At 43.9% G+C, this 24,932-nt stretch overlaps 1 protein-coding gene across 1 annotated transcript in view; it reads right to left on the bottom strand.

Annotated features, from left to right (window-relative positions):
- The window catches only part of AHR (aryl hydrocarbon receptor), a 510,239-nt gene that overhangs the window by 375,717 nt on the left and 109,590 nt on the right, over window positions 1-24,932 (bottom strand). Inside the window, exon 2 of the mRNA XM_078663779.1 lies at window positions 1,765-1,952. Within this exon, the coding sequence (XP_078519905.1) occupies window positions 1,765-1,952 (188 nt within the window). The remainder of the gene's footprint in view (window positions 1-1,764; window positions 1,953-24,932) is intronic.

Genomic DNA, 24,932 nt, shown 5'->3' with positions numbered 1-24,932 from the left:
AATTGTTTTAAAACCCCGGACAGGCATCAATAAGGATTACTGATTGAAAGATAAACTTGAAGCCGTTAAGATACAATGCCTCATGCAAGAAATACATAGTCAGATGCAGCTTCATCATAGCTTCTGGCACGCTCAGTGAAAACAGGACTGGCAATGCCAATAGGTCAGGCTTTAAAGCACCAACACGTCAAAATACAGGCATTCACAAATTCTCAATAGATATTCTGCATGTACAAACTGTTTTTATCACATTAAACCCTTCCCTGTGTATATTGTAAATAAAGATTTTAATGTTAAAGTGTGATAACTGAATGCACTTTAAAATGTGAAAATAGTCCCTCATGCCATCAACTGGAAGCACTTCTGGAAGGTGAATTAATACTCCACGAGGCCACTAACTTAAGTGGAGAACGTAACACCCCTCTGGGTGGAGCTAAACCTCATTCTAAGTCAATTTTAAGAATGTAGTAACAATATGGCCTGCAGCCAGCTGTCAAATCAGACTCAATGAGATTCACAACACCAAATCTAGCCAAGCATAAGAAAACACCAAGGACATGCGTGACAAAGGTAACTTACACTTTTGAGTATGTTTATAGTTTTGAGTACGTTTACTACTTTTCAGTTTTAACATACTGCACTTTTGTGGTAATTTACACGTTTGTGACTAACATACACTTTTGCAGTAAGCCTAGCACTACACATGGCCAAGCCATGGTGCTCCAACACCCACAAATGGAAAATAAGGAGGTTTGGACTTAATACAATCGTGTAAATGATGTTCAAAGTATACGTTGCTATAAAAGTGCAGTTTGTGAATATGTAAAAGTTATAAACGTACTAAAAAGTGTAAGTTACTATAAAAGTGCAGTTTGTGAATAGCACTTAGTAAATTTTGTAGGACTACTATAATATTATAAAATGTACCAAAAAGTGAAGTTTGTGAATCAGTCACTCGCACGGGAAAAATGTTTCTATTAACTCTTAGGGGCATATCATCAAGAGGGGGTGATAATTATCGCTAAGCGCACTTAGAGCTAGGATAATTATCGCCCCCCAACTCTGAATTTTATCGCTGAGATAGCGTACTATAAGCAAGGCTTATCTCTACAGCGATAAAATTCAGAGCGCAAGCGGCCTAACTGTGTGATTATTGCTGGAAATCCAGCGATAATCGCACAACTTTAGGAGATAGCTTGCTGATAGGGCTACACATACTTAGCCATGATATCCACCTTCCATAGGATATCATGGCTAAGTCAGTTTCAAAGCAGGCGTGAGGAAAGAAGCGATAACAGAGGTTATTGCTACTTCTCCTGTCGCTATGCTGCTCTGCGTGATGCTTGATAATAGGAGAAATGCCGCTTAGCGACATTTCTCCCGTTATCCTGGGTAGGAACGCCCACTTTGCATCTCATTAGAGATGCAAAGCTGGGCGTTCAGGGAAAGTGTGAAGAAGCATGGATTCGCGCGTTATCATGTCCTTGCTAATAGGGCGTTAAAATTATTGCCGCTTTTCGGCCGAAAAAGGCCGCAAAAGCGGCGATAATTTTTTAATGCCGCCTTGTTGATATGCCCCTTAATCTAACATTTTAAGAGATGGGTTTGGTTGGAACATCAGTAAAAGGGATACCGATTTCTTGATACCTGTGCTAATAAAGCCTGGATGCAAAGAAACATGGCACTGTTCCATACCTCCCTCGGAGCACCGAGCTCAGACAAGCATCAACACCCTCACGCAGAAAAAAGGAAAGTGTTTCTTACCCTCAAAAAATCCTTTCGCCCTCAGGTAACTGACGCTGAGCCTCAGCACAGACAATTTATCCAGTTTGCTGATAATATCTTGTGAGAATGGCAGCAGGCCAGCCAGCCGATCCAACTCCGTATTTAATCTGTCTCGATGCCTCTTTGATGGGTTCGACTTGGCCCCCTCCGAAAAGGAAGACTTGACTCTGCGGAGATACAAAAACAGACATTATTTAAAGCGTCAGACGCAGAATACTTTATCAGCTGATCCTAGGTTCGAATGTTACATCTAGGACTACCTTCTATAGTCCACAAAACTGCTGACAGAATATACTAGAAAAAAAAGGTTGACAGGTCGTCCCATCACACAATATAATTAGTTTAAAGGGGCCATCTGGTGTATGATGTCACAATAGCTCTCAAAACCCAAGCTGACATCATTGAACAAGGCCAATATTCTTAAATGCTTATTGTTGATAATTGATAGAAATGCAGTACTGGGTAAAGAGAACACTGGATGCTCCCTTCAAGCGGTCTGCCGTGGCCCCTGCTAATAAATATAATACTATGTGCAATAATATAACCAGTCCTAAATTTGTGCCGGTGGGGGCCACCAGCCCTCGTTTTAGGGGACCAGATCTTATTTTGTCTCATCAGACATTTACATAAAGCAAGAAAGGGAAAACACACAAAGTAGAAAGAACAAGCATTTGCAATGCAATAGGTCTCGCAGTTACGCGAGTTTAAGCTATTGGTATTGTAAATAATAATGCCTTTTATTTTTAAAAAGAAAACAAAAATAAAAGGCATTGTTATTTGCAATGCCAATAGCTCAAACGTGAATCAATGCGAGACATATTGCATTGCAAATGCTTGTTTAATGTAGTGGGAACTCGACCCAAAGGTATTGGAGCGCATTACACGAGCGCCAGTTACGTTACACAAGGATACATTCATTTTTTGGTAGGCACGTGGAGATTATGTGATTTGCCAAGCATCACAGGATGTCGAGCCAACACCAAGTTCTAAAGTCAGCAGCTCTGGTTGTTATGCCACATGTTTTAAAATCATATTCTTTACAAAGTTAGCATTGATAAGATCAGAAACCAAATCTGCTCAAACCATGAATGAAGGCTCTGGAACATCATCCAATCAAAGATCCGACTAAACACTCACTTCCCCGCATCAGGAAGGCGCTGAAACCTCTCTCTCCGATGATGTATCAGCAGGTGACACGACCATGGGCAGACTCATCCCTGGACAGCACTAGAACAGAACCCGCTCCTGGCTCTAGGCCTCACTCTACTCAGGTCGACAAGCACAAATCACCGCTGCTCCCCAGCTAGATTCGCTTTGGAAGTGATTAAAGTGCATGTAAGGCGGCTGCATGAAAACTGCCCTAAACCCACGTGGGTGTAATGGAGGCCTGGGCAAAACTGCCATCACAAAGGCGTAAGTTTGCACTATTTCGCAAATTTCACGTAAGGCTAAATTCCCCAAATTATGCTAATATGCCACGTAACGTATTATATGTTGCTCGTGGCCCCAGCTCACACGAACAGCGCAAATGACCAGAGCGTAAGAATACATGTCACGCTAAAATATTGCACCAAGTGGTGGTTTTGCATTACGTGTAATTTTTCCGAAATTCGGCTTGATTACATAACTTGAACGTATTTCACACATTCCTGGTGCAATGCACGCTCTGCTTCATTCAAATGCGATACATACATCTAAGTAACATATTACGATAATCTGATAGTTTTAAGGTGTCTTCCAAACATCGCTCGTCGCGGGTTCATTGTTTAACAAAATCCCATATACCGGTTCCTGCTCGGGCTGATACAAAGGCTGCTGTGAGTGTCCAGATGCCCGCAGCGCCTGGATCTATCCGGGTTAGAGGCACTGGGAGCAGAGAGACCTTGCCTGCCTCTCTCAGGGTGGTCAGTGCTGGAACCCTGAACACCCCTCTAAGGGTATAATCACCTGCAGGTGCCAAGTTGTTCACTTTTAGTACGGCCCGTTATCTGCAATAGCCTGCTTGGACGTTTCATGCAGCGGCCAATAGGCTCTTTGAGAAGATGCCCTCGTGTGCAGGGGACACGTGTGCTCCGTACCAAGCCCCACTCATCTTCAGGGGGCAAGTGAGGAAGTTCTAGAGAGTGCCATAGTGAACACGCTAGTGTTCAGGACAGAGCAACCTCGGCATACACAGACGAAGATGGGCCTGTCTGCAGAACTCGTCTGGAGGGGCCAAGAAAGGGCTCTGGTGTTAAGGAAGCAGCTGTGGAGCTTAGAGAAAAATCCATCCTGCAGGTGGGGTTAAAAACGCATCATAAAAGGCCCTGCTGAGTACCTAGTCACGTGGGCAGTTTGAGGGTGTTCCGCTACCCACAGGGGCTAAGTGGGAGACACTGCAAAGATGCGTACACGGGCCAAGTGGACTCTTTGAAAGGGCTCTAACGGTCTATGGGGCAGTGGGGTCATTGCGTAGGCAGCTTCAGGTGCGTACACTACAAAGGAGGCCCGTATCCTCACTGTCCGCAAACCTTCATCTGCTAAGTGCATTAAGGCAGAGTGGAGGAAACTACACACTTCAAGGTCCTACTAGTAAAAGCGCCGCTTAGACTCTAAAGCCCGGCTTTCGCAAGGCCAGCAGCGGGTGCGCCTCTTAGTGTCGCTCATATATGCGCGCGGCTGTGAGCCGTTCGATGTTGTCTACATAGGGGGAGGTCCCCACAAACAGCAGGCACTAGGGGAGACCCAACCCCTCATCTGTACTGGAAGGCGTGAGAAGGGGCTGTCAGAGAGCGCCAGGTGCAGGAAGGGGAGATGTAAATAACATATTAAAAAAAAAGCCCCTTGTATGGCAACGCGCGGGGTGCCTCTTGGGCAAACAAATGGCCAGTGTCATTGGGCGCTGCGGTCACGTCGAGAGCTGCTATTCGGTGCACAGAGAGCTGGAAGGAGGGGGGAGGAAGAGGGGTAAAAGCGAGGAGCACTGCGAGACAAGCATAGATAGGGATGAGGGCTGGGGTGTGGGTGGCGTGAGAGGGGCTGAGTCTGGATGGAGGGGGGTGGGAGGGAAGGCGTCAAGAAACACACGGGGCTTCCCTCGCTGACGTCACGTGCGTCAGGCAGATGAAAACGTGACTGCGGGAGCTCCGGCCTTGGAATAAAATCTGGGAAGAGAGGGAGCGTCATTTCACAGGCTCGAGCCGCAGGGGGCGGGAGACCCTATTGCGGCCGCTGCGCGCCCTCGCACAGCTCGTCGCTTCTTGTCCTGCTGCCTCCCGGACAGAGCGCGTGTACAATGCGCCACACCGGGTGAGTTTGCACGTTTCCTCTTGGCAGGGGTGGGGGCGGGCTTGGTCGTGCCAGGGAGCCGGTCTTAGAGGCGCGTGTACGGTGCGCGTTGACGGGCCGTGGAGCCCACGGCAGAAGGGGGAGGGAAAGTGGAAGTTACTCCACGAGGCTTGCAAGGGAGACAGGAGATGGGCACAGGGCGTGAGTGTACGTGGTGAACGCGCGCGTTCACCGATCCGAGCTGCAGCCTGCGCGTACCCATCTCCTGTCTCACTTGCAAGCCCTTGAAAGCAGAGTCGACCACTATAGGTCTCGCACTGCGACAGCGCTTTGCGCTGCGTCGCAGGTGCAAGACCTAAAAAGGAAGAGAAAGACAGAAAAATCTTCACAATGAGAGAAAGCAGGAACCTGTAAGAGTGAGATAAAGGGACTACGAGTGTCTGGCAGTGGATTTAAGAGGCATGAGGTGGATTCAAGAATATGCAGTCTTGGTATTCCGTGTGCAGACACCTAATAGTGGTTGCCGCTGGCTTCTGAGCATAGCTTTAGTCACTGGCACTCATTCTTTTACAAATCAAGCACTGAATATTACTAAATTTAACAAGCAGACATTTCTACAGTGTGAGCAGCTGTGAAAACAAACCCAGGAATCTTAAAATTATGGAAATATTGTGCTGGGAGGGGGCAGATGTTTATCTTATCTTATCCATTTTCAAACTCTGATACAGGAATAATCACGTTTATGTTTTCCTCATCAACGTTAGGTTTGTATCCTCGTGACAATGAACTAAGGAAGCACAATGTACCACAGCTACAGCCAGTTATACCAATGCCATAGTCCCTCCTCAGGTTATACGTCCACAACGCAGGCAATGGCCTATAGCAAAGCATAGGTAGGGAAATGTTTGGCCCACCCCTCTGATGAAGGGCTTCATGTTATTAGAACGTTCAACACAGTGAAAAAATAGGCGACTGTAAATTAACAGAGGACTGCTATAGCAGAATACTCCACCGCAAAAACCCATTTCAAATTTATAGGTCAGTTTCTGGAAATGTTCCATTATCTTACACTTTGCTAAGGCCATGCACAGTAGTACCCAAACACCCACTCCAACCACCATTTGCATTGTGCATACATTTCATTCTGAAAATGAAAGAAATTCGAGGTCTTTATCATCATACATCATGTGAACAATAAGCGCCCAAAAAAGGAAAAATTTATTTTTTTACTTTTTCAAATAAATCTTGTCATGGAAGATGATCATCCGTGTTTCAATAAAACGTCTATATCATGCCAATACTGAATTTCGACTGAATGTATACCAAATACTGTTTCTGAATATAGGATATAAAACAGAGAAAAAGGCAATATGTGATATATATATATATATATATATATATATATGCTTTATAGAAATCCAAGGTACCTTACGTGCACAAAACTGGATAGACGGGTTCACCTAGTAACCAATGGTCCTTGTTCTCATTAATTGTGCCTATATAATCTGAGAAAAACATCCATTTGCACCGTCCTATAACTACACATAGTTCAGGATTATGCTGGCTTTTGTTTGAGGTATTTCTGGTTCCCTGCTTAATTTTAGTTCTAGATTTAAAGAATCTACAAGGCCAGAGTGTTCACGACAAAGTTACAATTGTGTAGGTATGTGATCATAGGGAATGTGTATTTCCTGCCACTGCATACATTTCTTCAGATTAAGAAAAGAAGTGTTTGCTCACCATTTAGTAGGTAAGGCCAACATGCTTCTGCACTTTTTAGCAGCATGTATTAAGCCTTCATCAAGACAATAGATGCTTACAATATCATGACCTAGTCTGACCATTCAAACTCAGCACCCCGTGGACATTAGAAAAAGTTTTAGATGAATACTACTGACAAAGAACATTTTTGCTAACAAGAGGAAAAAGACAATGGAACTGATTAAGAAATTAGGTGAACATGCTAGTGTAACTTATCAACACACAAAAAGTGATTTGCACATTGACATTCCTCAACATGATCAAAATTATAATTATCAATATTATTGACGTTCACTGCATTAAACAATATGGTACATTTTTCACTAGTATACATTTAGGGATGGGTAGAGAACATTACAGAGAAGGAGTGAGCATCTAAAATGGAGTGAATATCTAAAAACTCCAAGGTTTGCGAATACTTGAACATACTTTGTAGGCAGTTTGCCACCAAGAAATTTCACAAAAATTACCCGTGTGGGACAGGAATAATTTTCTTTTTAAAGTGGGAAACAGAAAATAATGCCCCAATATTTAATGTGGGTGTAAATAATGATGTTAGCCCATTTGGAAACACATTTTATTCACTACTTTTGCTTTCTTAAAAAAATAAAACACACATGTACAAATGCACATTTTGGAATGGCTTACTCGCCTACGCCACTCACCACAGCTGGGCTGCAATAGTCTGACACCTACACAAACTAGTTTGTGCACTGGTCAGCATTATGAGGTGTGAGAAAGCGTGCATTCGCATTACATTTGGTGAAACCTGCTGGAGTTTAACGTGGGAAAAATGTCTGGTAATGAACAAGACAAGCACATTTTGGTGCTGTATGTACTAACCTCCACACAATATTCTCCATCGTTGGGGACAGAACTTGGAACATCGATACATTTGCAAATTCCAAGGTATTGGCTTAGTCAAGTGCAACAAATACCAAAATAATGGCAAGTGTAAAGCGTTCCTACAGGGAGAGCTCCTGGAAATCTAGAGCAGTTGTAAATTTGTAGAAGTACTGTTCTTGGGCTTCCCTGTAATACCGCAAAAGTTGGAAAACTACTCCAAACATAGAAGGAAAAACAAAGGAGTAGCTATACATCTTATAAAATGATTGTGTTTCTGAATAAGGCTCATTATTGTTTGGTGTAGTTGTGTTCTAGCTGCAGATTTCTGATCTGATACATACAGGCTGAAGCAAATAATTAAGCTGGGAACAAAAACAAGGCAGAGTACATTTTAGACATCATCCATGCATATTTTCAATAAACCGGTGCGTGCAAAATTATAGTTAACCGTATAATAGTAGCTGCTTAAAATGCACAAACTGAATCACTTATTTCCACAGACAGCAAAGAAGAATTGTCTCTGGCAGAGCATGTATTTACACAAGAAAATATAAGGTTTTTCCACCATTCAGACAAGTGGTAATCAGTTTTTCTGGTAGCAGACGTAATTCTCTATCTACTACTGTCATTACATGTTATATGTTATTTATCTACAATAATATATGTTCTCTACCAAGATATATATGCAACTAAACAGAAAACAAAGGTCTTCTGAAAACATCTTGTACAACATGGCATTGAAAATGTGGTCAAGATAATAAATACCTACAGAATTTGAAAATATCAGTTTGTAGTTCTGTAAATCTCTTAAATAAGAACACATCTTAGAAGTTTTCACTATGTGTAAAATGCACAAAATTAGCTGATCCATCTTCGGGAAGACTTTACCACCAGAACATACTTTATAATAATACAAATTTCTAGAACATGGCTTACAGGAGAAACCACGACCCTTTATCCAATATTTTTGCTTAGATGTTGATACAGTATAGTAAAACCCTACTGTGGCTCGGGGGTGTCTCATAGAATTTTGCCAAACCTAACTGCCTACCTATATCTCTGTGGAGATCGCAAGATTGAGCATACTTTACATGCAAACAAATAGCCAATATCCTCTCTGGGAATCATTCTAAAATCAAAACAATGAGGCTAACTTTATGATGAGATGAATGCTGATAAAAAATATGACAACAGGGAAGTAAACTATCTTAACTGTTCAAGGCAAGCACAAATGACAAGAGTGACGATAATTAATTGATTAGTCAGGAGAGCGCACACAAAGGATTGCAGCAAGGAAAATAAGCTGAGTTAGGACAATGATGACGGTGAGTTAAGTAAGGAATGGGTGAAGTCAGGTGTTTGTGGAAACACTCTGAGTGACGTCAAGAGACTGGAGAAATTAGTCCGCAGCATCATGAGCCGCATGATTTAGGAAAGAAGAGGCGAGAGATGTGAGTCTGAAGCCAGTGATGAAGCAGAGCTTCGCATTTGCGACTTGCTTTTGTCATGAACCTCGCTCATGTGTAACCAAGTAATAATTTGTACGTCTTACTAACCTTTATTTCATGTTTGAAACGAGGTAAATGAAGCTTGCATATGTGTATTTCTAATACGATTAATTCGAGTCCATAAGATGGCCGCTGCTTTGAAATAGCTTCTGCGCATGCGTCAGTCACACTCACGTGTCCTGATGTGTTTGCAGGTTTGGAGGGAAATAGTTGCGCATGCGTAATACTTAGCTTTGGCAATAACGTGGTACTGCTCGTGCCATTGCTCTTGTGCCTGTGTATATGTAGCTAACATTTAGACTGCATAAGTATATTTTTTAGTGATAAGTTGAAAGTACAAAACCAATGATGTGTTTTCATAACGTTATTTCTATGTGTAAATTTGTTCTCGCTTACTTTTCATGTACCGCGGGAAATGGGGGTCTGACTGAGCCGAAAGCCATCTTGGAGGTCCTTACTGCGCAGGACCGTCCGCCTGGGGAGAAGTCAACCTTGGCTGGTGGAACTCAGCCAGCTGGCAGGGATGGGCAAGATGCTCCTGAGAAACTGACCTGCGAACTCAGCAGGACGGAGTCATGTGTCCCTATTCTGAAACAATGTTAATTTGTCATTGTATTTCCCTGGATTTTCTCATGAGAACCCCAATCTCGCTAGGCGGTACCCAGAGATGCAAAGTAGGCATCCAAATAGTGTGTTCTGATTGGTGTGTTACCCAAATCCTACCTTAGGACCAATCCAAATTGAGGGATTCTGACATTTTGCAACATTGGGGGGTGGTACACCGTCCCCAAACTGTATATCTACCCTGGGTTCACCTAGGGAAGTCGTCCGACTTGTCTTGTTTAGCTGACCTGTCACTGACCCAACGCACTCAATAGGTGACTGAAGATACAGAGCACTGCGGAGTACTCTGTCCGAAATTGACCATAGACTAAGGTTCTACTGAACCTTAAAGTGCTGGCGAAGCACTTTGCTGGGAGTTCGCTGACCCAATCGGGGTCTTGATCGATAGCTGCAGAGAGGGTGGAGCGCAGGCGTTGCTTCCGAACTGCGGGTGCTGGTCCTGTCCTGAGGGTTTCCTGTCCTGTCCTTAGGTCCTGTCCTGATTCCTAATCTGAGGGTTTCCTGTCCTGTCCTGGGTGTCCATTCTGCACCTGCTGTCCATTGAGGGATATCCTTCCTTGAGGGTTTCCTGTCCTTAACTGACCCGTGGCCAGGGTTTGGTTTCCACACCAGTCTAGGTAAATATTGCTCTAAAATCTTTAAACTTGCACCTTTCTATTTTTCTGTCTTTTGCTTCAATAAAGACACACCTTTGCATATGTTGATTTTTCCATGCTTTTGCCGCAAATTATTGAAACGTAAAGTCATTGCATATTTTCATAACGTTTCCCATGTTACCCTACCTGTTAGAAATCATATTTTGCATTGCAGTTTGTCATTTTCTGATATGGTCTAGAACGGCCTTTCTTAAACTGTCCAAAGAACTTTTGCCCTAAATGCATAGCGTTTCCTGTTGCATTCCCATATTAGCAATTTCATGATTACCCTGACTTTATTTCTCTATAGTTATGTACTTTTCATTATCTTGATTATCGATTGTCTTATCCTTGTAAATCTAATGCTTACTGAGAACGAACTTTAGATAAAGACTTTAAAACTTCCAGTTGTCCGTGGTCATTTTACCAAAGTATTAAATGTCATTTTGAGTTGTATTTTGCTGCCTTTCCTTTTACAGCTAGCTCCCTGATCCATTGTGGTCATAGGTACCCGTGTCGGTGGATGGTAAGTCGGGTACGCTGAGGAATAACAGTAGGGAATTCACACAAATTGGTAGCAGCCCGTGAAGTCACCCGGTCAATGTATATGGTGAATTGAAATATATGGGCCCGAAGCCGGAAGCGGCGAAATTATTGGTTGGGTGACCTCGCGCGCTCTATCAGTTTTTCTGGTAGCAGACGTATGGTTAGGGACTAGTTAAAGGTTAGGCAGGATTAGTTAGACTAGTTAAGTCGGTAGCTGCTAGTATATTAATGCTGCTATAAGAGCGGCCGTTCCGAGGGACCTGATCATTCTCTTGAGAGTACGCTGCTTTGAAATTTATGAATTGTTTTATAATTGTTATTCTTGTTCTTATATTGTTATATGTATTAATCCATGCATTTGTAAACCGTCTCGTTCAATGTTGTCCGAACTCCCCGGGGAATTGAATGGCAAAGTGGTGAATAGAATCCATTTGCCTTGAGGTCGCAGGCTCAAGGAAAGTTAGGTGCAGGTTAGGTACAACCGGGAAGCACTAACTAGGGTTTTTCTGAATACGTGTGTGAATAAATATCAGTAACGAGGTTCATTGGCAAAATTCCAATAGTGGCGTAACCTAGTAAGGGTCACATCGGAAGAGTAGCAGGTTCATCGGAGCTTGGGTGAAAGCAGAGGGGTCCGCTGGGAAACCTTAGACTCGGATATATCCCGGAGAAGTGGATGAGTTTAGGGAAGTAACAGGTTCACTGATGTTAGAGTGAAGGGTAGGCGGAAGAGATCTACCCGCAGCGTGTGAAAAGTAAATGGAAGTAGTTTACTTGCAGTAAATTAACACTTTCTCTGTCTAGACACTTGAGCACTGTGGCGAATGTGTATTCGTTGTAAAATAACCAAGCACTGAGCACTTTTAGAAAGAAAGAAAGAAAGTTTCCGTTACCTTGTGAAGGGAGGGAGTCAGCCGCGAAGCGTCTCTGACGTCACTCCGTGCCGCGCTGGGATTGGTAGAAACAGCGGGCGGGTAGCGGGCTGGAATTGTGAAGGAGGGGTGAGCGCCGAAGCGTGAGAACTGTCTCACGAAGGGGCCGCGCACCCATTGGTCGAAACTATTTGAACGCGTGCACCCCATTGGTCGCACGGAATTGCAAGACGCGTTCTGATTGGAGGTAACTTTGTAAACAAAGTTAAGCGTAGAAATCGTATGTGGCACTCGTATTGTCCAGAGACTAGACCCGATCCAAGAAACCAAGGGTTTGAAAGGGATCAGTGGAAAGCCAATAGATACGATATTATGTACGGAACTAAGAGAAAAATGTCCCTTGTAAATAAGGTAAAGAATTACTTCAAAACGGACAAACCGATTAAATCCAGAGAGGGCGTTATTGTTCCACCACCCAATACTCCCGCCTCTTTCATGATGTTTGATCGAGGGTACAATACCTGTGTATTGGCTTTTCCGTTAGACGGTACTTTCAATGGTAGGATTTTATTTAATTTGAGAACCCGAATGAATGAATTGCATCCCAGACCGAGACTAACGCAGTATGAGGCATTAGAGGAATGGGAGATTGAGGCTTTCGAAAGAGAGAAACCCCGAATGGACAAAGGTCTGACCAAGTGGTACCCAAGGCTGAAACAAGAGACCAGGGATAAAAAGATGAAACAGTGGAGACAGAGCATGATTGTTGAGGGTCTGTTTCCCATGATGCCAGCATGTACCCCTTCGGAGGGAGAGAAAAGGACGGAAAAGGGTAAGCATTGGGGGGCCCTGGGGGAGTCAGACGATGAATTATTAGATGACATCTTTACGCGGAGTCCGCCCCCTTATAATGAGGGAGCCCGACCTTCCAGTGCAGGAGAAAATCCCCAGCGTCCATCTATTAAGGAAGAGGACAGATCCCTAAGTAGGGGGGGAGGGGGTCAGATACCGCCGTATTTTGAGAATCCCGGACCCGCGGAGGTAAGAGATATATATCCTAGAGTGCCCGTGAGCCCGGAGGAAAAATATTCCAGCAAGAGAGTCTTTTTCCCCCGACCTCTTTATGAAAACGAAGAAAAACCATTAAGTTCAGGAATGCCCTTTTTACAGCCTCCATATGAGGAAGAGCGCAGGTCATTTGGCACAGGAACTTTGTTCCCAAAACCAAATTATGGTGGAGGACCAAGTGAAACGCATCCTACTGCCCCGAGTTTTACCCCTCACCTGACCCCACAGATAATACCTGACCGAACATTAGGAAGAGTACTAGGTGAAAGGGAGCAAGAGGCCCTAGCTAGACAGAGAACAGAAATAATTCAGAAAATCTCTCAGTTAAATGCCAGTCCTGAGGCTTTGACTATTCCGGTAACAATCGGACCAGTGGTTCCGTTGTATGGGAGTAATCAGGGAAGTCCAAACCCTCCAGTTATTAACCCAATCATGGCCCCACCAAGGCAGGAGCCCCTACTGATAGACGATCAGTCCAGTGAGTGCGAGTCCGAAGTTGTGTTCTTGGATCTGCCAAACAAACAGACCGGGAAGGTAATGCAGAAGAGGCATAATCCTTTTAATGCGAAAGAAATTAAATTAGAATCAACGTCAGGTACTAGGAGTGTCTCTCTGGTAACTCCGGAAGAAATTGAAAATTGGAGTCGTGAATTAGAAAAACAGACTCCACAAACGAAACCTTTAGACCTCTACAAACTGAGGGTAGAAATAGAGGAATTAATGGCAGGAAATGTGGGATTAGACAGATTAAATACCTACTCTGAAGAAGAGTTGCTGTTTATGTGTAAAAGCCTTACCAGAAGTACCAGAGTGCTCCACGAAAAGCTGACAGACACTGCAGCTAGTATGGGGGTAGATATTTCAAGGTCCAAGCCCTTGCAAAAACCTTACAGAGCTGAATTCTCAGACAAAGATATAGAGAACTTGAATGTGTCAGGGAAAAAGTTGCAGATTAAAGAGTTGCTAGCAATTTTGCAAAAATGGGGAGACGTGGAAAAATGGAAAAGCAGGTGGGCACGAAAGAAAGATGAGGCTCGATCCAGACAAGCGACCCCTGAGTTCGCTTTGAGAGAAGTAGACAAGCCCGAACAGTTATGCCCCATGCGTGAAGTACCAGGTGGGAGGTATGTGCACGTTCCATGGTCCAGACAGGATATTGTGTCCTTTAATAACGATTTCCCGAAATTGTGCGAAAAGCCAGTTGACTGGTACCGGCAGGTGGAAAGGTTCGTAAAGGTGCAAAAATGCCTGTGGAAAGACCTGGATGGATTTTTCGATATTGTGGTCCCGGTAGATCTATGGACCGAGTGTAAAATAGCCATAGCCTGGCCTAGTGAGGAGTACCCGAGGGACTCTAACACAGGGGAGCCGTCGATTGAAGTGATGAAAAAATACGAACAAGTAATTCAGCATTTGAAAAATAAGGTGCCCGCAAAGGAAACTGATTGGACCCGGATAGATAGAACCACGCAGGAAAGAGACGAGACAGTGCACTCCTATTATGAAAGGCTGTTGCAGTTATTTAAAACATACAGTGGTATAGATAACATCGAGATGAAGGATATGACGCATTTCATTTACAGGTTTGTAAACGGTTTAAGACCCGAAATTTGTCAGTGGATAAAGGATAATAAAATCTGTTGGCATACCAAAAAGGTAGACGAGGTCCTACGGTATGCAAAATACTGTGAGGACGAGATGGAAGAAAAGAAAAAGGCTCTCAAGGAGAAGGTTATGTGGGCTCAAGTGAAGCTCGCAGAACAGCAGGAAAAACAATTGAGTAACATGGCCAAAAACACTCAGAACCAAGCTCCTGGGGGTGGGGGAGGAGGTAAGCCCCGGCCCAAAATGAGCAGAGAAGAGGCTATGAAGAAATTTCCCTGTCACCAGTGCGGAGAAATTGGACACTGGCGAAACGAGTGTCCTTATTTGCCTGACGATAACCCCAAAACACCTGATTTAACTCCACAGACGCAGAAAGAAAGACCAAGAAAGACTCAACCACAGGTAAAAACGATTCAGGTGCCCCGAGCTCCAAAGCAAGTATATAAGGGAAAATCCACAGAGGGTGATGAGGTAGAAGTCTGGGAAAGCAATGAGAACAGAAATGCAGCAACTTCGCAGTATTTGTTAAATGATACCTTCCTTTGTGATGACCAGTACTGACGGGGCCTGAGAGGGGAGGACGAGGAGTGCGTACTTGGCGCCTCCTTGCGGGTAGACCACTCCGGACCATACATTGAAGGAGGGGTTGACGGAAATGATGTCACTTTTCTGTTGGACACTGGCGCTACCCGTTCTACTGTGAGAACAGTGGACGTTCCAAACCTACCCCTCTCGGGAGAAGCCATCCAAGTAGTGGGTGTATCTAATCAATTGATTAGTACTCCTGTTACTAAACCAATGGAGATATCAATTGGAAACTTTAAGGAAATGCATAGATTTGTCGTTTGTGACACCAGTCCAGTGAACTTACTGGGACGTGATTTGCTGTGCAAAATGAACTGTACCATCTTTTGCACACCAAAGGGAGTTGAAATTCAGACCCCAGATGAAGATGGCATCTATAAATTAATGTTAATCAGACCTGACTCAGAAATTAAACGAATGACTATGCAGGATTTGCCCAAAGAACTCCAAGAAGCAGTGAAGCCAGAAGTATGGGACTTTACTGGGAAAGATGTAGGGTTAATGAAAAACGTGGACCCCATACAGATAGCAATCAAGGACAATGCAGTATACCCCAATACTAAACCCTACAGAATGAATGCAGAAGTGAGAGCAGGTGTTACCCTGGAAATACAGAAATTGCTAGAAGGAAACATCATACAGGAAGTATTGAGTAGCCCATGTAACTCACCGATTATGGGCATCAAGAAGCCTAGTGGCAAGTACAGAGTAGTGCAGGACCTTCGAAAAGTCAACAAGATAGTGGTCCCCTGCTGCCCTATTGTCCCGAACCCAGCAGTGATTCTGTATCAGATTCCCTGGGATGCTGAGTGGTTCACTGTGATAGACCTATGTCATGCATTCTTTTCCATTCCCTTGCATCCAGATAGCAAATTTCTTTTCTCATTTGCCTTCAATGGTCACGTGTATGTCTGGAACAGGGTCCCTCAAGGGTACACAGAAAGCCCCTCTATCTTTAATCAGATCTTGAAAAAATGTTTGGAAACTTTGGTCTTACCTGGGAACTCTATCCTAGTGCAATACATTGACGACCTCTTGGTGGCGTCTAAAAGTCATAGGGATTGTGTGATTGACACCATTGCCCTACTGAATCACCTGAGTGAGAAGGGACATAAAGTGGCCCCTGACAAATTACAGTTCTGTGCAAAATCAGTGAAATATCTGGGGCACCAGATAGAGAAAGGTGTCAGGAAAGTAACATCAGAAAGGGTGAGAATAATTCAAAAGATGCAGTTACCCCGTACTCAGAAAGAGATCAGAATGTTCCTGGGAGTGATAGGATACTGCAGGCAATGGATTCTGGGATTTGCAGTCCTAGCTAGGCCCTTGATAAAAATGACCAAGAGAGGAACACCGGATGTTGTACAATGGGATGATGAAAGCTTAACAGCCTTCACAAAACTACAGGATTGTCTGTGTACAGCCCCTGCGTTGGGAATGCCAGACTATTCTAAGGAATTTGCCCTATTCTGTGACACTCGCGATAATTGCGCGTTGTCAGTCCTGACACAAGAACATGGCACAACCAGAAGGCCTGTGGCATATTTCTCTGCCACCCTGGATCCAGTGGCTGCTGGATTACCAGGATGTCTGAAAGCAGTAGCTGCTACCTGCGCAAGTTTAGAGCAGAGTGAGTCCATTGTCATGGGACATCCTGTAACTGTGTATGTTCCACATGGAGTGGTAATTTTACTGACCAGAACCAAAACTCAGTACCTCACCCCTAGTCGGCTGACTAAATACGAGAGGATTCTTGTGGGTGCTGCAAATGTAAACATTGTTAGGTGCAGTATTCTGAACCCCGCCACTTTGCTCCCCGACCCAATGGATATGGAAGGTGGGGTGGATGATGAGCATAATTGTATTGATTTAACAGAATTCAGCACCAAACCACGCCAAGACATTAAAGAAACACCGTTGCCTGTGCATGACAAGGAATTATTTGTGGATGGTTCATGTCTAAGACATGAACAAGGAGGCCTGAGCGCTGCCTATGCGGTAGTCTCCTTAACCAAAATTGAAGAAGCAGGTTATCTATTTGAAGTAAAGTCTGCACAAGTAGCCGAATTGATAGCTATGATAAAAGCTTGCAAAATTGGGAAAAACGTACGCATAACAGTGTATACTGACAGTCAGTACTGTTATGGAGTTGTGCATGACTTTGGCCAGTTGTGGCTACAGAGGGAGTTCCTGACTTCATCAGGTACCCCTATTCGAAATGGAAAAGTTGTCCAGGACCTTTTAGAGGCAATCCAGTTACCAAAGGAGCTGGCAGTGGTGAAATGTGTTGCTCATAAGAAGGGCATGGACACTGTATCACTGGGAAATGATTTTGCTGATCGAGTGGCCCAATGGTGCGCCAGAGATCGATATATCATAAATCCAAAACGAGGGGGGCCAGGAACCAGCTGCCAACTTCAAGTGTTTGAAGAAGTGCCTACATGGGATGAAGTGAAAGAGTGGCAGCAGGCGGCACCTTGGCAAGAGAGAGAGAAGTGGAAGGAAGACGGGTGTAGACCAAGACGTGTGGATGGTGTCATCTTGGGCCCAACTGGTATGCCTGTGTTACCTAGACACTTACTTGGCACAATGGCGAGATTGATACATGAAGGATCACACATTGGTAGGGACGCCATGATTCTAGTGTTCCAACAGACTTGGTACAGTAAAAAGTTCAGGAAAGTAGCAGAGTCCCTCTGCCAGAGGTGCCTGCCATGTCAAAGGATGAACGCAGGCAAAAGAACTGCGGTGGAACTGGGAAAAATTGGGAGGTCAGGGGGTCCCTTTGTGAGAATACAAGTTGATTTCATCACCATGCCACGTTGTGAAGGGAAGCGATATGTCCTTGTCATGGTCTGTTTATTTTCGAAGTGGGTGGAAGCTTTCCCTACTCCCCAAAATGACGCAATGACAGTAGCTAAGTGTTTACTGAAAGAACTGATACCTAGATTCGGGGTTCCAGTCACTATTGAATCAGATAGAGGCCGACATTTTCAGAATGATGTAATCGACGAACTCTGTAAGGCCTTTGGTATCACACAAAAGCTTCACTGTGCGTACCGTCCAGAGGCTTCTGGAATAGTGGAACAAATAAATGGAACTATCAAAAACAGACTAGCAAAACTGTGTGATGCATCTGGCATGACCTGGGTGAAGGCCCTGCCCTGGGTCCTGATGGGACTCCGAAGTGTTCCTGACCGCAAGACAGGCCTAAGTCCCCATGAAATCCTGATGGGAAGAGTGATGAGACAAGCATGGGTACCAGGAAGCAAACTGTTGAGTATTACTGATGATTTGGTGCTTGAATACTGCAAGAGATTAGGTGACCAAGTGCGTTCTATCTCTCGCCAGATCGGAGAAGACGCCATCCTCAATCCAACGACTCCTCTCCACAAACTGGTCCCGGGGGACTGGGTCAAGATAAAGAAGCATACTCGGAAGAGCTGCCTGGAGCCAAGGTGGGGAGAGAAGCGTCAGGTGATCCTGGTAACAACCACAGCAGTAAAGTGTGCAGGGGTTCCACATTGGATACACGCCAGCCACACCCAGAAGGTATTACCAGACGAAGAGCCTGAAGAAGAAGGGCGTCCAGCAGAGGACTCTGCAGGAGCCAGACCAGAAGTAGCTGACGACGTACAGCCCAGTACCAGTCAAGCAGCGGGATCAGCAGACGTTGGCCCAGGAATAGTTGATAACGAACTACCAAGAGCCCAGCCTGCTGAAGGGGTCCAAGAAGCTGAGCCAGAAGTAGCTGAAGACGAGCTGCCGAGCATATGGCCAGAGGAGTGGATACCGTTGATTGATCTCACCGAAGACCCCATTCGAACAAGAGAGCGACTTTGTGAAGGTAGAGAGTGGACTAGAGAGGAAAAGCAAGGCACAGGCGAAGAACCTCAGGATCTTGAGATTCACATCAAAACTGAGGAAGGAGAAGGTCAGACAGGGACAGAACAAGTGATTGATACTCCTCCACTGACTCCTGATGTCGAGAAGGGACAGACTAGACATAGCGTAATAGTTCGAGCAGAAGAAAATCCAGAGATCGAAGTGCTTGAACAGGATCAGATAGGATTAGAAGAACGTGTTCAGGAAACAGAAACAGAGACATTTGAAAAACAAACGCAAAACTGTCCTGAACAAGGCCAGATTAGTAACCAGGCAGAAGAAATAGATGCTAGCCCTGGAACTAGTCAGATAGAAGGAGAAGAAACTGAAACAGAATTGCCACAAACTAATGAAAACAAGAGGGCAAGAGAAGAAAACGAAGTCCAAGTGCCAACTAAAAGACTTAAGAAAAGAAAGCACATTGAGCCTGGATTTGTCAAGAAATTGAGGCTAAGGATAAAAACTGTGGAAGAAAAACGTGCAGAAGAAAGGAGAAGTGCTCGCATAGCTGAGCAACAAGAAGGTACCTCCAAAAGAAGGAGTGATCGAATAAAGAGACAAAACAAAAAGTACAAGTCTCCTGAATGGACGCTCGTTTTGGAAGAATTTGAAGATCTTGATATAACTGACGAAAGCGACGGAGAACCCGTCCCTGAGTACTCTGCCGAAGAAGAAGACGAGCCACCGTGAATTTGCACAAAGTAAGCTACTTGTGTAAAGACACAAAGAGGGGTCGAGAAACTTCTTCTGAGCCAAAATGTCTGATTCAAGCGTGAATGGTAGACCTAGTCGCAGCTGTTGCAAAACATGCTGCAAGGTATGTGTATGTAGTATAGTTATACTGATATTAGTTTGGATAGGACTAACAGTGTTCATTCCCTTTGCAGTGAGCAAAAATACTAATATTTACCCTACTGAAATTGTAAATACTGACAGTGAGGAGCTGACAACACAGAGTGTAGCAAGACATGAGAGAGCACTGAGACAAACAAAACAAGACTTAGAAGCATCAGATGAGGGAGGACTACATTATCATGGAGTTAAGAACAGGACACACTTAAATGTTTTCGCAAACTTGTTAATACACTATGTAGAGACTATGGAAATTGAAGATTGCTATGTCTGCATGAAGCTACCTACCTCTGTAGCTGAAGGCGTGACATACCATCACCTGCCCCTGACATATGGAATCTCCTGTAGCATTTTAGCCAGTTTATTTTACAAAAGAGGACTGTTACAGTACTATTACTCTAACAATGACGTGATCTTTTCTGAACTTCCTATACGTGGGAACTTGAATCCTGTACATACCAAAAGTGACGTTACTCGCTACATGGGCGAATATTTTCTGACTATAGGTAATATCGACATAGGTGACGCACACAGAGATAACTTGACTTGTTCTTTGCGTGAGCAGGAAAAGATGTTCCTGAACATGGCAGAGAAAAGGAGAATAAAAATACAAAGAAAGGCAGATGACGAAAGACAGAAAAGGCCAAGATGGGCAGAGAACATGGAAGGCACCTCAACTGGTGGGGCGGGTCCTGCTCTGTTGCTGGATTTTGAAAAGAAAGGCAAGCTATGTCTTCACCGCGAGAAGACTAGCTATTATAATAACATTTTCATTGGTTCCAGTGAATGCGAACATAATTACAAGGTAATTGGAGGTTGGGGTTTCAAAAATGGGTCAGAGCCTGTGTTTCCTGGAATTTATTATATTTGTGGGGACAAGGCTTATTTCAAATTGCCGGATCACTGGTATGGAAGCTGCTATTTTGGCATTGTCTTCCCGAAAATATACCATGTGAATGGAGTTGCTGGAAGCAGTGAAAATACTAATGGCTTAGTGCGTAGTAAAAGAGAAAGCGTAGGTGAAATAATGGGTAGTATTTTCAGTGCACTGATACCTGGAGTGGGAGTGGTTCTGAACACTCACAGAATTTGCAAATTGTCCACTATAGTGGATGTGTTGTCTACTGACACAGCTCATGGATTTCTGCTGGTCAATACCGAAATGGTTGCGATCAGATCAATGGTTTTGCAGAACAGACTTGCTCTTGACACCTTATTAGCAAAAGAGGGCGGAGTCTGCCGGATGTTGAAGGCGCAACATTGTTGCACTTATATTCCGGACAAAAGTGTACAGCTCAAAAGATACGTGAAAAACATTACTAATTTGGAAAGGGAACTCAAACCACTCGAGGTTGACAGTGCCTGGAAGAGACTGGTAGATGGTCTCTCAAATGTAGGTCATTGGCTTGCTAGCGTAGGTAAAAGCTTATTGTTTAAGGTACTGATGCCAATTGGAATTATAGGTCTTATCCTATTCTTCATATTTGTCTGTTGCAAATGCCGTAAGCACACCAGAAAGCATCAAGTGAATGCGAGAGGAGTGAAACGAAGTGTGGATGAGCTTGAACTGGAGGAGATAAATAATCAGATATACAAAAGGGTGAAAAATTCTCACCCTACCAAAAATGAGAAAGAAAAGTTGAATCGCTTGTTGGAAGAGATAGAGCTGTATAAAGTGTGAGAAGTTGGCATCTGGTTCCATTTATTTTGTGATGATAGTAAATATCATCAAAGAGGGGATTGATGAAGCAAAGCTTCGCATTTACGACTTGCTTTTGTCATGAACCTCGCTCATGTGTAACCAAGTAATAATTTGTACGTCTTACTAACCTTTATTTCATGTTTGAAACGAGGTAAATGAAGCTTGCATATGTGTATTTCTAATACGATTAATTCGAGTCCATAAGATGGCCGCTGCTTTGAAATAGCTTCTGCGCATGCGTCAGTCACACTCACGTGTCCTGATGTGTTTGCAGGTCTGGAGGGAAATAGTTGCGCATGCGTAATACATAGCTTTGGCAATAACGTGGTACTGCTCGTGCCATTGCTCTTGTGCCTGTGTATATGTAGCTAACATTTAGACTGCATAAGTATATTTTTTAGTGATAAGTTGAAAGTACAAAACCAATGATGTGTTTTCAAAACGTTATTTCTATGTATTAATTTGTTCTCGCTTACTTTTCATGTACCGCGGGAAATGGGGGTCTGACTGAGCCGAAAGCCATCTTGGAGGTCCTTACTGCGCAGGACCGTCCGCCTGGGGAGAAGTCAACCTTGGCTGGTGGAACTCAGCCAGCTGGCAGGGATGGGCAAGATGCTCCTGAGAAACTGACCTGCGAACTCAGCAGGACGGAGTCATGTGTCCCTATTCTGAAACAATGTTAATTTGTCAATGTATTTCCCTGGACTTTCTCATGAGAACCCCAATCTCGCTAGGCGGTACCCAGAGATGCAAAGTAGGCATCCAAATAGTGTGTTCTGATTGGTGTGTTACCCAAATCCTACCTTAGGACCAATCCAAATTGAGGGATTCTGACATTTTGCAACATTGGGGGGTGGGACACCGTCCCCAAACTGTATATCTACCCTGGGTTCACCTAGGGAAGTCGTCCGACTTGTCTTGTTTAGCTGACCTGTCACTGACCCAACGCACTCAATAGGTGAATGAAGATACAGAGCACTGCGGAGTACTCTGTCCGAAATTGACCATAGACTAAGGTTCTACTGAACCTTAAAGTGCTGGCGAAGCACTTTGCTGGGAGTTCGCTGACCCAATCGGGGTCTTGATCGATAGCTGCAGAGAGGGTGGAGCGCAGGCGTTGCTTCCGAACTGCGGGTGCTGGTCCTGTCCTGAGGGTTTCCTGTCCTGTCCTGAGGTCCTGTCCTGATTCCTAATCTGAGGGTTTCCTGTCCTGTCCTGGGTGTCCATTCTGCACCTGCTGTCCATTGAGGGATATCCTTCCTTGAGGGTTTCCTGTCCTTAACTGACCCGTGGCCAGGGTTTGGTTTCCACACCAGTCTAGGTAAATATTGCTCCAAAATCTTTAAACTTGCACCTTTCTATTTTTCTGTCTTTTGCTTCAATAAAGACACACCTTTGCATATGTTGATTTTTCCATGCTTTTGCCGCAAATTATTGAAACGTAAAGTCATTGCATATTTTCATAACGTTTCCCATGTTACCCTACCTGTTAGAAATCATATTTTGCATTGCAGTTTGTCATTTTCTGATATGGTCTAGAACGGCCTTTCTTAAACTGTCCAAAGAACTTTTGCCCTAAATGCATAGCGTTTCCTGTTGCATCCCATATTAGCAATTTCATGATTACCCTGACTTTATTTCTCTATAGTTATGTACTTTTCATTATCTTGATTATCGATTGTCTTATCCTTGTAAATCTAATGCTTACTGAGAACGAACTTTAGATAAAGACTTTAAAACTTCCAGTTGTCCGTGGTCATTTTACCAAAGTATTAAATGTCATTTTGAGTTGTATTTTGCTGCCTTTCCTTTTACAGCTAGCTCCCTGATCCATTGTGGTCATAGGTACCCGTGTCGGTGGATGGTAAGTCGGGTACGCTGAGGAATAACAGTAGGGAATTCACACAAATTGGTAGCAGCCCGTGAAGTCACCCGGTCAATGTATATGGTGAATTGAAATATATGGGCCCGAAGCCGGAAGCGGCGAAATTATTGGTTGGGTGACCTCGCGCGCTCTATCACCAGGAATGGGCAATGTTAGGAAAGTAGAGAAGGAAGTTAGCAGAATGAGGAAGATTCAGAGTATCAATGTACTAGTCACACTACAAGTTGAATTTTAGAGATCATCACAAGTGCATGTCAGAGTTTATGTTACATCAGCAGATTTTTTGACTTTTTTCTCAATTCTGCCACCAGCGATATAAGGATCCAGTTGATATATGTAATAGATAACGTCATTATGATTACACGAGTCAAAGATAGAGATTACCTTCTTGTGCTACCAATGAGTGAATACCTGAGCGATCAGTGTGTCCGTAACTTGGGGTACCCCCTTTTTGTCTATGAAGGTCCGCACCCATGTTGCTTCCAGTTCCTTTTTACTAAGGCTGGCGAGGAGTTTCCCAGCTTTATCACCTACTTCATATAGCTGGTGTAATGTCGCCAACAGTTGCTTTTTGGCATTGTCCTGCATCAAATCACGGTATTATGTGTGTGTGCCTCACGCTTTCTAAAGAGCAGGGAGTCTGGTGAGGCAAATAACTGTTCTTCTAAATGAAGGATCTGACGTTCTAAGTTCTCTAGTTTCAATGCCCCGAATTTTCTGGGAGAGCAGGTTCTGAATCCTTTCTCTTAGAATGGTCTTATAAGCTTCCCAAAATATAACACTGGAAAAAACAGTCTCTTTGTTTTCAGTAATAAAGAGTTTGGTGTCTGTCAAGCGTCTATGTCGTTTGGAATACCCAGTAGTATATATTTGGGATCTGTCAGTAGCATGACCTCAATCAATGATGGCGCTAAGTTCTTTTATGATCTCGGTCCAGCAGGCCTGGATGCAAGGACACCCCCATATTGTGTGCATCAAGTCGCCCATTGCGAGCTGGCATCTAAGACATGTCTGGCTGCTGCCCTACCGACATAAATATAACGCACTCTAGATGAGGATATGATGGTTCTTTAATGTGTACTGTGGAGCTCCACTCTGTACTGCCTTTCCCATATGGACTTGTTGCTGCATGGGCAGTTGTGTACTGTGTAATTATCCTCCATAGAACCGTTGTTACTGTTTAAATAACAATGTGGTCGTTACAGTAAATACAAAAATAAAGAGACATTTACAAAATAAGGAAAACTAAGGAATGACTTGGACCAGTTGCGATGGTGTCATGTTTCTGGAGATGGTGACCTAGGACGACATTACCTGGAAAACCGAGCCGCAATTCAACCAGATAATACTAAACCGACACACCATATAGAAACAGTGTGATGTTCTACTCTCTCCAAACACAAGAGATATGACTGTAATGGGTACGTCAATCTAGATCCAGCCACTGCTGAATACATTTCAAAATAGATAGCTTTTTTAAGTGGCAGGGAAAGATATTTCCTGTTA

Source organism: Lissotriton helveticus, chromosome 10 (genome assembly GCF_964261635.1).
Source record: "Lissotriton helveticus chromosome 10, aLisHel1.1, whole genome shotgun sequence".
Classification (NCBI taxonomy): Eukaryota; Metazoa; Chordata; class Amphibia; order Caudata; family Salamandridae; genus Lissotriton; species Lissotriton helveticus.
Note: the sequence above shows the minus strand (reverse complement) of the source record. Positions and strands in the feature narration are given on the sequence as shown.